Source organism: Ictidomys tridecemlineatus, chromosome X, assembly GCF_052094955.1.
Source record: "Ictidomys tridecemlineatus isolate mIctTri1 chromosome X, mIctTri1.hap1, whole genome shotgun sequence".
Taxonomy (NCBI): Eukaryota; Metazoa; Chordata; class Mammalia; order Rodentia; family Sciuridae; genus Ictidomys; species Ictidomys tridecemlineatus.
Window position 1 is genome coordinate 58,432,826 of NC_135493.1, and position 14,732 is coordinate 58,447,557.

Genomic DNA, 14,732 nt, shown 5'->3' on the forward strand with positions numbered 1-14,732 from the left:
TCAATTTATCCACAAGTGATTATGATGATCAACCTGATGGGAACCCTTCCTTATAGGACAGGCTCAGATTCTTACACATAATGATGGTCAAATATTTATTTGGTGAGTAAAATGAACTGTAAAAAGATTGTCATTTAGAATGTTACTTATCAGGCTAAACTATGTTTAGTCTAATCTGTAAAGGTTTTAGAAGAAAAAAAAAGGATGAATGAGTGAATGCCCATATTCCTCGGCACTATTCAAATCTCTCCATGGTTGAAGCCCAAGAATCTGTGTTTAAGCAGGTTTCTGAGAAGCTGGTGTTTGGCTGTACTCTCTGAAAAAGCAGAACTATTTACCTCATTGAGCTTTCCATCATCTTAACCTTGGCTGCCCATCAGAATTACCAATTTAAACAGGCCAATTCCAAGGTTCCATCCCACATTAATTAATAAGAATCTAAGTGTTTCCCATTCATTGTTTATTTTAGTTTCCTGGATGATTCAGTTGCATAGTGAGAGTTGAGAACTAATGCTATCTTTTAAGGATTTTCCAGGCTTCTGTTAAACTGAAAGTTGTTTTCCTAGTGTAGGAGTTCTTTAACTTTAGTGTATACCAGGATTTCCTGGAGAATTGTCATAAGAGATCACTGGATTCACACAACTAGAATTTTTTTATTCCGTAGTTCTGAGATTGAGCTCAAGAATTACATTTCTAAAAAGTTCCCTGGAAATACTGATGCTGTTGGTGTAGGGACCATCTAGAGCTTCCATGGGGCCAAGTTTCATTTCTTGAAGACATGGTGAGTATGACCCCTCTTCTAATATTCCTTCAATCCTTTAAAAGAGCTATTGCTTTTTCTTCCTTTTCTTTGTCTTTACCCCTTTTGTGAATTAATTCCAGTTAGTTCATATGGCATGATTTCTAGTCCTCTTATTAGTTTGCCTAAATCCTTGCCATTCATAACTAACACAATCTCTTTAATAGGGTCACAATGACAACAAACAAGTAAAATGGGATCATCTTCTTTTTTAAAGTTATGGTAAAAAAACAAAATTTACCACTTCAACCACGTTGAAGTATACAATTCATTAGCATTAACTATATTCAATACCTTGTTTTGAAAATTTATCAAGGAAGCTTAAGTTAAATTCACTACTTGTGGGGGTCACATCAATTGACTCATGCTCAGCTAACTTTTGACTCAAATATCTGGTTCTACTTCACCTAGGACTGATTAATCTGTGTTCCTGCAGGGCACAGTTATATAATCAGAAAAAATTCTGGACCCCTAAACAGACCCAGTATACAGTTTTTGTTTTAATCAGCTTTTTGTTGCTGTGACCAAAAGACCTAACAAGAAAAATTTAAGAGGAAAAGTTTATTTGGCTCACGGTTTAAGATGTCTCAGTCCATAGACGGCCAATTCCATTGCTTTGATTCCAAGGAGAAGCAGAACATCATGGTGGAAACATAGTGGAGTAAAGCAACTCAGAATATAGCCACCAGGAAGCAGAGATAGCTCTGCTTACCAGGAACAAATATATAAATCAAAGGAATGCCCCTAGTAACCCACATCCTCCAGGCATAACCTACCTGCCTACAGTTACCATCCATTTAATCCATCGACGTGGATTAATACACCAATTAGATAATGGTTCTCATAATCCCATCATTTCACCTCTAAACTTTCTTGCATTGTCTAACACATGAGCTTGGGGGGAGGGGGTGACATCTATTATCTAAACCATAACACATTAGTTCCATTTAAATTTCATCTTCTTAGATTCAGTTTATCATTCTAGTGTTTCAAGATCTTTCTGGATTCTGAATTTGTCATCTGGGGGATTGTGGGTGGTGAATTTCTATTAAGAAGTAATTTGAATACTGTTTCTTAGAGGTCACCCTGTACTGACAAATTCTCAAGTTGCATGGCCCCTAAATTTTGACATGGATGTGATGATCTTCACTTTCTAAAAGTGATATGTGAGATTTGGAGAGATTAAGTGGTTTTCCCAAAGTTACACATTTAGTGTCAGAGCCAGGATTCAAATATATGTTGACAAAAGGTTTCCTTGAGGTGGTTCTCAAGAAGGCCAAAGTCTTGAGTTGGACACGTTGCTCAATGGTAGAATTCTTGTCTAGCATGTATAAGACTCTAGAGTTCAATTCCCAGTTACAACAAAAAAGAGGTGGCAATATCTGGAATGGGAAACTTCCTTTCTAGGCTCAGCATTCATAAGACGCTAAATAATTGTTTCTTTAGACCCACCCTACCTGCTTCCTCCACTATTTGAGACATGACTTTTGAACTCCCAGAAATAAATGGCCAATAGCCAATTCTGAGAGTGGGAGAGGAAACTGGTGCTCATAGTACAAATGTTTCTCAGCCTGTCTCAGTGTGAAGGCCTAGAGGGAAGGATAATTTCAGGGAACAGATGTTGAATTAGAAGTCAGGTAAGCAGATGATGTTGGCTGTGAGGAAGATGGTGGGGACAGAAATTATTATTTACTAAATATCCATGATGTGCCTCAAATTAAAAGTAAGTGTTCTAGTAAAAAATGGGGGTAAGGCAAGGTGGTGTGTGCCTGTAATCCCAGTGGCTCGGGCAGCTGAGGCAGGAGGATCACAAACTCAAAGCCAGCCTCAACAATTTAGTGAGACCCTGTCTATAAAAAAAGAACTGGAACTTAGAAAGTATTTCTGCTAGTAATGGGAACCAAAGCATAGCTGAAGAAATGAGGAAACCTGGGGGTTTGTGTCATCCTCTTTTCTTTTCTTCTTTACAGTCTTTCCAAGATCTTTTCTTCCTTAACTGATTAGAATATTAAACAAATGTATTTATTGGTTAGTTGTTACATTCAGTTTTACACTGTTTCTTAATTCCATAAACAGAGTTGTAAAAAGCACCAGAGTAGCTGGGAGAAGTGGTGCACATCTGTAATTCCAGCAACTTGGAGGCTGAGGCCAGAGGATCACAATTTCAAGGCCAGCCCCAGCAAATTAGTGAGACCCCCCATCCAAGTCAAAATAAATAAATTTTTTAAAGAGCTGGGGATGTAGCTCAGTGGTAATGTGCCCCTGGGTTCAATCCCAAGTACAAAAACAAAAAACAAACGAACAAAAAACACCAGAGTAAGAGACTGCATTACTGTTGTCATCCTGCTATTTACTTACTGTATGACTAAGAACATATCACAACCTTTCAGATTTCTGTTGTACTTGACTTTATATTTTTTTTTATGGTGATTGGTGGAAAAAAGTTTTTAGATAGGAATACATATAGAAGCAGAATTTTGGTGAAACACTTACAGAGGACATAAATATTTTACCTGCATCCACATAATAAGACAATCAGAAACAAAAAAGATGACTTAACATTTTAAGAAGCCTTACTGTAAACATGGAACTTTAAGGGCCTAAAAAATCGATATTTCTCCCACTACTCCTTCCTTCCCTTTACTTTCTTGTCTATGTCCAAACCCTAAAGCTGGCTCTCCCCAAAATATTTTTTTGCAAAAACACACACAACCTTTCTATCAACAATTATATTGTTTTAGTCATTATTACAAGTGTCAGAAAAGAATTTTTTTGCAATTTAACATTCTTGTTATAGATTGGTATAAATAGCTCATTTTTTTTCTCCGCCAATAAATACACAAAATTCATAGCATGTTGGGTCTTGTAGCTTTCAATCCAATTCAGTAAGAAGTTAGGAGATGTAGGGTAAAAAATATAGATTATACATTAGAATATCAAATGACAATATACTGAATGCTGCAAAGTATAAATTCATCTCTCATTTGCATTGAATAAATGTCATAGAACATGGTAAGGTAAATGCCCCCAGTCAATCTCTGGAATGTTATTTTAACATTTCTAGCATAGTGCTTCTGAACTGTTCTTCATTTCATGGTACTTAAATTTTTATGCTACTATGAACTTGGAAAAGATATACAGATAGCAGAGCAAGATTTTATTCTCAGAATCAAAGCTTACTTTAGTAAAACAGTAATGAGATCTTAACAATACAACAGAATGCTCTCAAATATGGACAGGGATGTACTGTTGTTGAAATAAGAATTTCTAATGCTAACATCATTTCTTTACATTTTAACATACGTGTAATGAGAAATAGGAAATAACTGTCACAAAAACTAGAGCGGAAATGGGAAAAAATAAATCTGCAATGGAATAAGGCTTAAAATGATAGGATATGGAAAAGATAAAATAGTGTTTAACGGATGGTCCCATTTATACTATGGTAAAGAGGGTAAAACTGTTTTGCTTTGTGCCTTGTGGTCATAATAAACTGTATTTCCTCAGGTTGTCAACTGTTAACAAATTAAGCATAGCTTTTAAATATGTTATTTTCTAGAAGTTAGACATGTCAGAAAGTTGTACAGAGTGGAGAAACATGGTCATATAACAAAACTATTACCTACAGGTACAGAGTTTCAGTTCGGAACAATGGAAAAGTTCTGGAAATGAATCACTGTAAAGCCTACACTGCATTATGAATGTGTTTTATGCCACTAAATGGCACACTTATAATATTTAGGCAATTTTTTTGCAAAACTTTTTAAATATTGAGAAAATAAAAGATTAAAGCACCTTCTTCTTCTGGAATCAGTGCATGAAAACAAGTGCCCCAGAATAAACCCATTAATGAGAAGAAAATGCAAGAGCAAGTGATAAACGTTTTTTGTTTGCTACCACAGTATAAGTGAACTTCCTGAATAATATTTATAAGGATTATTTGAATGAAAGAGTGATTTTGTGACAAATTATAAATGGAATCTGACAAGAGTATTCATAATTCAATGTAATGTATTTTATTACATTTAAGTGTGGCTTTAGCCTTTGGTGGGAGAATGAATCAACCCCAATATTCTATTAATAAAACTACTGTGTTGGGGATGTGGCTCAGGGGCAGAGTATTTGTCTAGCATGCACAAGTCACTGGGTTTAACCCCCAGCACTGCAAAAATAAAAATAAAAGTGTTTATCTCTTTATTTCTTTACTACAGGAAATATTTACATGATCTGAAAAAAATAAAGCTTTCATAATAATTTGGAATGGGAGAGAACTATGACCTATTCACTGGGTAGTAAGAGAAAACAAGTTAAGCTTTTGAGTTGTTTAAATATATTCAAATCCCATCTGTACTTGTAACTATATAAACTTCAAGAAATTATTTAATTATTCTAAACTGATTTTTCATCTAAGAAGTACAGAAATGCATATGTAATTCCAAGGATTTGGCAAATATTAAATGAGATCAAAATTTTTTCATTCAACATGTACACACTTTAAAAAAAGTACACTTTTTTTTTTAACCAATCCAAACACTTTTGAGTTTTTACTTAATATTATGCTTAAACATCTTAGTTCAGGTCAGGTTATTTGAAAGATCATCTAGTCTAAAATTTCTCATTCTTGATATTATTGTTACTTTGGGTCAGATGATTCTTTGTTGTGAGAGGCTGTCCTATGCATTATAGGTATATCTGACAGCATCCCTGACCTCTATCAATAAGATATCAGTAGCATTCCCTAGTTTTAAAAACAAAACCATATCCAGACATAATCAAATGTCCCTTGAGGGGCAAAACTGCCTCCAATTCAGGACGAATCCATCCTAATGTCCTCATTTCATAAATGAGGAAGCTAAGGCCCAGGGAGGTTACAGGAAATAAATGAATGGGGTGACTAAAATTTAAAAGATATAATTCTAGATTCAGTTGGATTTGGTCCAGAAAATAACTGTAGTAGTCCAAGGAAAGTCAATAGTAATATCAGAGAAATGCTAATCAGTAAACCATAATTATGAATACGAACAGCTCATGTTCTGTGGACTTGGGCATTACAGGATTACAATATAAAAATATTTGATTCAGCTTATACCAGAATATTTGCCTTTAATGAAATAAAATAAGATGGAGTCATTTGATAGAAACTTAATTTTAGTGACTTTTGTTAGGTTGGGCCTAGTTTGAATAGTTACACTATTATGAAAATGCAAAATATCACTATCTTCTGCTTCCAAAAATGCAACTGTGTGTTAAAACCAAATTATCATATTTGAAACGTTCTCCTATCTAATATACTAGATAACACCAGACAATTTAAAATGAAATAGATTTTTGTGACAAAAATATAACACTTATGGCTTGGATCAGAAAAGAAAAATGAATTTGGTCCACACTTGTTTGTGGAATTATAAATGTTACAGGATGTCTGAGGAAGGGAAACAGAAGATTACCATATTTATTCAGTTTGGGGAAATATAATTTTCTCTGTTTTATGAAATGTTCTTTGATTAGCCTGATAATCAGTTTAAATTTCTTAAAATTAGGTGATTCTACATATATCTGGCTGTATGAATAAAATGAATCTTACTTGCATCTCTTAAATGACAATTAGGTTTAGTTATACAAACATCAAATCTCTTCCTAAGGACAAATCATATATATCTATGGCAAGAACTTGCTATTAGCTGTTTTAATTCATTGCTGAATGAGAATTTCATAGTCTAACTGATCTTGATGCAAAGATATCCAGGATTGTAAAGAACTTCTTGTACATCCCTGTTTAAAATAAAGTGACCAAAATGGAGCAAACCTCAAAAGTGTTGGCTGTAATACTATAAACATAGTCACAGAGAAGTTTGAGAAATAAGCATTTTAATTGTGCAAAGAGTGCATGTGCTATATTCTCCATGATTACATCTTTAGAGATAATCTGTCAAACATTCTTGAATAAACAGGACTTTTTTGGTAAATGCTGGCTTGACCTTTGAAATCTTTTGCATACCATCATAACCTCAGGAAAGAATGACTAGAGCACATCAATACTAAGACACAGCAGAATGAGGAACTGTGTTAATCTTGCCAAGGTGTTTTAAAGGCTGCACTCCTCTTAAGGAGTTTTCAGAAAGATTAATTGCGCTAGAAATACAAATCTGTACTGGTCAACGTGATGAACACTCAAAGCTATAAAGCCATCTAATATCCTTAAACTTTCAGGTTATTAGGTTAGTGTCTGATTCATTAGTTTACCAAGTTTTGACTAATTTACAGAAATTATCACAATCAGATAATGACATTTCCCATTGTACATTAATAATTACAAATAAAAAGGAATTAACAAAATAATTGAAAAGTACTAGATATAATGTTAAACATTTATGTCATTTTTATTTCAACTAAACCTTGACCTTTATAATCATAAACCTTTGTGGCTAGTGAATTCAGGGTTCATGCTTCTGAAGTCAGAAACTGAATTAGGTCCTGTGTAATCCATTAACTTACTTGATCCCATGACAGCTACTTTGCATCAGAAAGCCACCAAATACATGCCATTCATTCCAACAGGTTAATAAATGTGACTGGATCTGTAAGACTGGTTTTCAGATGGGAAAGAATCAAAGTTCTCACAGATATAATGAATATGGTAGGAAACTTGCTTAAGTTATTCTTTATAAGCTTAGTAAATATTTTCATATATTGACACCTAAGAGAGAGGGCCAACAAATGTTCATTAACCTCTCTCCAGACATCCCCAACCTGTGAAATACAAAATAAAAAATATTTCTAACAGTTTACTAATTATTCTTCACAAATATACTAGACTGAAAATATTATGTGCATTAGTATGCCGCTATTATATAAACCACCATGATCAGAATGCAGATTTATAATAAACAATGGAACACAATTCATTCAGGAGCACAATTAGTCATTTAAAACTACATTTTTCCCACTTGTTTATTTTGTAGTTTTAATATTGAGAAATACTATTGAGCTCTTCAGTATAGCTGTGTCTTTTGTCTGTGTATCTTTAAGCACTAAGCCTAGTGCCTGGCACACATACACAAGTATTCATTAAGTGATTCCTGAATAAATGAAGGAAAGGTTAGTAACTAGGTTTTCTTACGGTGGACTTACTGACATATGACTTGAAACTCTATTGAACAATATGGAAACAAAACACTTCTAGTGCTATGCAAAAGGATTAATAACTAAATAAAAAGCAAGAATCTAAAACTACAACTATTTCATAATTTATTTTTCTTGAAAGAAAATAGCAAATTAACAGGGAGCTTCATTTATTTTTTTGTTTTGTTTTTTACTATGAGTACAGGTAACATCATTACTGGGTGAAAATTCATGTTTGAGCCATTGAACATTTTTTAAAAGCTTCATTAAATGAAATATGTTCTACAAAATCTCATGACCCCCCCCCTTACCATGAATTCTGAGTGTATTGAGTGTATATGTTTGAATTTTTTCATGTCTGTTCACATCCCATTTTTTTACAGTGTCTGATGATATTCCTTGACAATTTCTGATTTCCACTGACATTTGCCCATTGCCAACCCAGGAGGGACAAGATCCATGAATCTTAGCAGGAAATGAAAATTTATCAAGCCTCAGGCACAGTGGCAAATGCCTATAATTCCAGTGACTCAGGAGGCTAAGGCAGGAGGATCTCAAGTTTGAGGCCAGCCTCAGCAACTTAGTGAGACCCTGTCCCTCCCTGTGCAAAAATTAAAAGGACTGGGAATATAGCTCAGTTGTACCATGGGTTCAATCCCTAGTATCAAAAAAAAAAAAAAAGAAAACAAAAGAAAAAATGTATCAGCAAAGGCTTTTTCAAATCACATTTAATGATCTTATCAGGAGCTGACTTATAATAAGCGGAATCCTGACAATCCTTTGGTGTCTTTTGAGCTGTATCCTAACTAGACTTCAAAAAACCAAATGGGCAAAAGATATTGGCACACAACCAAGTAACATTTTTCTCTTTTCTCCTTTATCCACTGTAACTGTCAGCCATTATGACTTTTATAACTATCTATTTTCATAACACCCTCACAAAGCCACTGAGGCCTAACAGTGTTTTGGGCATTGTGATATATCAAATATTCACCATTTGTGAAGTGAAAAGGTGAGAAAATTTTAATTTGGACTAAAGAGTTAATGATGGATATTTAGCTAAAAAGAAATGATAAATGATTTTTAGGTAACAATTATACTTGGTTTTTCATACCCTAATAAATTGTATGAACCCAAATTCAACACGGAATTCATTACTCAGTGAATGTCAGATGATGATTATTGGTCAAGGTTTCTTATATTTTGTAAGTTACTGTCCCCATACACAACCATGCAAATGACCCACAAAGGACTATCAATGCAGAACTCCAAAATCATGGTTCATGCTTTTAGATATGAAATTTAACTCAAGAGTTTGGACAGTCCAATTCCCCCATTTCAGAAATGACAAAACCCAAATCCAAGAAGCTTAGGACCTGTTCAGGGTCACAAAGTCTAGTGGATTAGTTAGCAGCACTGGACTTCTAAGCCAGAGTTCTCTTCATACAGATAAGGTGTTGCTGCTACTTTATGAACTTACATCTCTTAAAGCCTTTAATGTTTGCATATATTCAAAGATAGTACAATCAAACCAGTTAGAGAGCCTGGCAAAAGCCTCTTTCCCCCCACCCCATGAAATGATGAGCTTAACCTTAACTGTGAACAGGTATGAGAGCGAAATTGAGTGGTGATTTTGATGCCTATAACACTGCTCTCACCTTCCTGCTGGTTACAGCACAGTTTGGTATAAAACTTAAAAATCTAAGAGTTTCATCCTAGGACAATGACATAAATCCAAGCTGATCGAAGATACTAACATCTTTGCTAAGAAAGTTGACAAATAAAACACCATCATATTACAGTGTATTTCTAATATCCATATTTAGTAAGTGGCATTTATGTAATGTGCCTATTACAATTATTGTGAGGGATTTGTTTTTATTGATTTTCCATTCTACCAAAGTGAAAGGTATGAAAATTATGGAATATCACACACAAATATATATCATTTACAAATGTGAAGAGCAAATTTTTATGGGGTAATTTTACTTATTTTAAATTATTTTATTCAATTTTGGCATCCATAATCTTTCACTTTGGAGGTAAGTTAGCAAGATAAAGTAACAAAGCATACAGTGGAAATTACAAAATTTGCAATGGCAAGATTCTCTGAGATCTTCTACAATGATATCGGTCTCCACCATCTAAGAACATTTCCAAAACTGCTTTAAAACACATTTCAAAGGCACATTTTATAAGTCTGATATTAGTAGACTGTTTACAAGTATATTGTACTTCATGTGAACTAAAGTCCATTTATATTGAAATAGCCAAGAAATACATTTTTGTTAGGAGTAGTATGTGTTGATAAGTAATACAGCACTGATTCAAACCCAAAGCACCTTTAAGATGGGCCTGTAAACCTTGCTTTACTAGTATACAACCTCAAATAGCCACAGAAAACTCTCCAGTGGTCTCTGAAATCTCTACTTCTGTCAAACTCTCTGCCTCTCTTTCTCCAGTAGTCTTCTGCACCATACGCTGGATCCTAAAATACAACAGATCCTACTTGAAAGCCCAAGTATACAAGCTAACCTCCGGGAAATCCTAACCCCGTCTCTCTGTAAATAGCCTACTGCTAGTTTCTACACTTCAGGACATTGAATTTCACGGGGGAGGGGGGGGTGTCTCCCTCATTTCTTTTCTTTCCTCTTTGATTTCTGTGCCCTTCCTCCATCAGCCTCCCCTTTCGTTTCCCTGACCCTTAAGGACTACAGCACTTCTACCTTGCCTCTTCTTTTCCCAAATCACACCTCCGTTCTACATCACACTAAAGCGTCTGGCTGGGAGAGAAATAATGTGTTATATACATATTTTTTCCCTTCTAACTCCTGCCTTGTGAGTACCTGCAGTTCCTCTGCCTGAGGACCCCAGTCCTTTGCGGGGAAGGGGAAGAGGTAGGGAAGCCCCTCTGCTTCAGTCCTTCTTGCACACTCAGGGCTAATACAGCGGGGCGGGGCGGGGCGAGTTTGGCCTTTACTGCGCCACAGCAGGTGGGGGGTGGGGCGGAGGCGAACCGCGCCCAGTCCGATTTCGGACAAGCTGAAGAGAGGCAGAGAAGGAGATGGGGCCGCCCCCGCACCCCGGGACGGGAACTCACCTTCTCTGAGGCAAGGGCGGGTGTCTACTTTAAAACTACTGCCCCCCCTCCCCGCCGCCGCCATAGTGGAGCCGCCAAAGCCGCTGCCGTCGCCACAGCCACCGGCGAGCGGGCAGACCTGGGTGGAGGTGGCGGAGGAGGCAGGCACAATCACTGCCACCGCCGCCGCCGCCGCCGCCGCGCAGGCGACGTAGGAGGAGGAGGCGGCAGAGACGGTAGCTTCCTGAGGGGAAGACTCCGCGGTCAGCAGGATGACTGTGCTCGGCGCCGCCGCCATCGCACAGCGAGGCGCATACAATTGCACTTGCGCCCCGCTCCGGTTAAGCTTCTTTAGCTCCGCCTTCCTCTTAGCTCCTCCCCCTCGCCCCTCTTTTCCTCGCTTCAACTGGAGCCTCGTTCTGGCTCCTTCTGTCCGCCAATGGGAATGCTGTACACCCACAGGACGCCTCCCCCTCCCACCTCCTCCTGCTTGGCGTCACCAGCCTCCCTTTGGAGGGAAAGTGATGATAGCCAAGGGTAAAGGTCAAAAAGCGCAGGGTGTAAAAGCACGTGGACCTCACACAGTGAGGCCTCTTGGAGCATCTATCTAAAACCAATTTAATAATAATAATAAGTAAGTCTGGAAATGTATTGATCCCAACTCCAAATTATCTCTAAAGTACATTTTATTCTGTTTTACAACCCTTAGTAAAGAGATTAAAAATAAGAATCTTTGGTCACTATACATTTTCCCCATGGCCTCTTAAAGGACTGTTTATCTGTACATCTACCCATCTAAATTACAGTGAAGTTCCGTCAATCTGGTACCCAAAGAACTGGGATATTACTGATATTTTTTTTCTTTTCTTTCAAATTCCCTTACTCCCCAAACCTGATTCATGCTTATTATTTCCTTGCTCTTTTAACATTTTTTTCACATAGATGTTTGTCTAACTAATGTTTCTTAGTTTTGATTGGTTTCAAATTTCACAAATATTTATATCTTTTTCTAGGTAGCATTCTGGAACTGTTCCTTTTTTGTGGGGGTGGGGGAGCCAGGGATTGAACTCAGGGGCATTTGGTCTCTAAGCCACGTCCCCAACCCTATTTTGTATTTTATTTAGAGATCGGGTCTAATTGAATTGCTTTGCACCTCGCTGTTGCTGAGGCTGGCTTTGAACTCGTGATCCTCCTGTCTCAGCCTCTGTAGCCACTACAATTACAGGTGTGTGCCACCCTGCCACCCTGCCTGGCTTGAAACTGTTTCTTTAACTCAGCATTTTGATTCAAAGAAACACGCATGTTGTCACTTGGAGTTGTAGTTATTCACTCTCAGTGTTTTACATCCCATCCATTGCCTTGTTGATAAACATACCTCCTGGTACATGTATGCAAAAGTATACTCTCCTTTCCAGGCTCACTTTCATTATTGTATTTAAGTACTTACGATGTCTTGACAGAACTATGGTATCCTATCCCACTAATCTCCTTACCTGTGGTCTCAGTGTCTCCAACCTGTTTCAATATTGCTATTGTCCATCACCAGCTCTCCATCACCTATGGGGTAAAATTAAAGGGCACATATTTGCATTTACTAATCCCCCCTCGCCTTCTGATCTCACTTCTTTTCACTCCCCCAACCCTCCCCTCTTTTAGTTTATGATTCAACAATACTAAATCTTACAGATTCCTGTGGAGTCCATGTTATTTCATGAGACAGTGTTATTATGTTCTTCCTTCTTCCTAATATACCCTTCTGCCCACATGAACTCAGAAAACAAGATAATAAATCACCTCCTCCTGGTAACCTCTTTTGTCTTTTCTTAGAGTTAATCCCCATCTTGTGTACTTACACCTATACCTGTTGCATATTTTTATTGTAATTAATCATATTTTCTGCCTCCCCTCTTGATAGCCTGGAGCCATTTGAGACTAAAGATATTTTGTTTTATTTTTTACTCCAAATGCCCCAGCCCAGTAAAGTCCTAAGACAAAAGCAGTGACACCCCTCCTCCAGGTCCCTAAGCCCTACAGATACCTGTGTTTTTCCTTGCACAATTGTTTATTCTTTCTCAAAGCTTAAAAGGGAGGTTTCAAGCAAAAATTACTTTAAAACATTTGAATATTTGTCAGTTGTGTGGCTCTGCATTCCTGAATGGCAACAATTAGCTGAAGCTGAATAACAAATTCAAAGGCTCAGTGTGCTGGGTTTATAAGAATGTATCTTTATGGGATTTTGTTGTTGTTGTTCAGATTTACCCAAGAATACTGGAGTGAGTAAGTAAGTGGTTTCTCACTGGCATTCTGTAAATTAGGGTATCTTCTGGTCATTGAAGAAATTATTAGATAGGCCAGGCAAAAGAAATGTTCTGCTGAAATAGCCAGTAGGACAAGGTAAACATAAAAATGGGATGTGATTTTATCCCTTCCAATATGAGGGAGGAAATCCCTCAAACACATTGTCCCTCTAAATATGAATCACAGTTCACTTGTGTAAGAAATATTCACTCAGAATGGGGGAGTGTGAATCAGTCAACATTCAGTCAGCAAAAAAAGAAATTGCATTAGGTATTTCAAACAGAAAAGAAAATTAATGTAGGAATCAGGTACTTAAAGGAATAAGAAAGGTTAGAGGAGTAAAACATTTATATGAATATGTATGATATTTTTCTATAGAATGGAGACTTTAAAAGCCAGCTTACCTGGAATTCAGCAGGTAAAGAATATGAATTTGGGGTGAGGGGGAGTCTTAGCATTCTTCTGTGACTTTCTTTTGAGGATCTGTGACATTAACAGAAATATTCAGCAGTTCTCTGACCTGTGTAGCAATAATCATTATTTATTTATAACAAATATTTATTAAATTATAGAATAACTTCTTCCTCCTGAGATCCCATGGAAAATTCTGTGTCTGCCATTCAATCAAATAGTAAAAATATGAGAAAGAGTAATACATTAAATGAAAGAAAATGATTTTTCTCCCCATTCTTCAAATCCATTTGGTCACATGCTATTTCTATCTGCTAGGCCAGTACTTTCAAGCACAATCACTTAAGCTTGCAGAAAAAAAAGGCTGTGGCACCTTTAAATAACTGTAAATTGGCCTCTGAAGTTGCTTTTTGTGTCAGACAAGGTCTGTCAGAGAAACTTCCAAGGTCATCTAGAAGTGAACAATATGTCTTTAAACTTGCCCAGCTATCCTGCCCCACATTTAGGTGACCAAGAAGTGAATTTTGCTTGCTATAATATTAAATTCTGTGCTCATTGGTGGTCCTATCTGTCATTTTCTGAACATGCAATGTAGGAAGAGGCATGATGTCAAACAGCAAGCTCAAGAATGTGCCTTCTGGCTGCTGTTGTGGCTCAGTGGTAGAACACTTGCCTAGCATGTGTGAGGCACTGGGTTCAATTCTCAGCACCACATATAAATAAATAAATAATAAAGGTCCATTGGCAACTAAAAAAATTTACAAAAAGAATGTGCCTGATGAGTCTATTGTATATGAATATATGAGTTTCTTAAAAACAAACAAACAAAAACCCTTGCTTTGTTTGCCTGGGGAAACACTGCTTTTTTTTTTTTTTTAAATGAGCCCCAGTGGTCTCCTTTCTTTCTTCAAGTAATAAACCTACCTTCACACTTTAATTTCCTTGGTTATAGTCAATTAGCTTTGTATTCCCCAAGGGGTGAACCCACTGCCTTCTTACACTATAACATGAAAATTTCACCAG

At 36.7% G+C, this 14,732-nt stretch overlaps 1 protein-coding gene across 21 annotated transcripts in view; it reads right to left on the reverse strand.

Moving 5' to 3' along the window:
* Zmat1 (zinc finger matrin-type 1) overlaps positions 1–14,732 on the reverse strand; it is a 249,553-nt gene that overhangs the window by 40,410 nt on the left and 194,411 nt on the right. For 3 of the 21 annotated variants that reach the window (XR_013431771.1, XM_021720472.2, XM_078034532.1), the window contains exon 1: positions 11,022–11,343. The exons of 11 other annotated variants lie outside the window; for them this stretch is intronic. Coding sequence is in view for 3 of the 10 variants with exons in the window: in XM_021720472.2 (XP_021576147.2) it covers positions 11,022–11,298 (277 nt within the window). In the remaining 7 variants the exon portion in view is untranslated. Of the gene's footprint in view, positions 1–10,767; positions 11,002–11,021; positions 11,345–12,493; positions 12,558–13,702; positions 13,782–14,732 lie in introns of those variants that run through there. 7 more of the 21 variants (XM_078034533.1, XM_078034537.1, XM_078034531.1 and 4 more) reach the window with 7 other exon arrangements.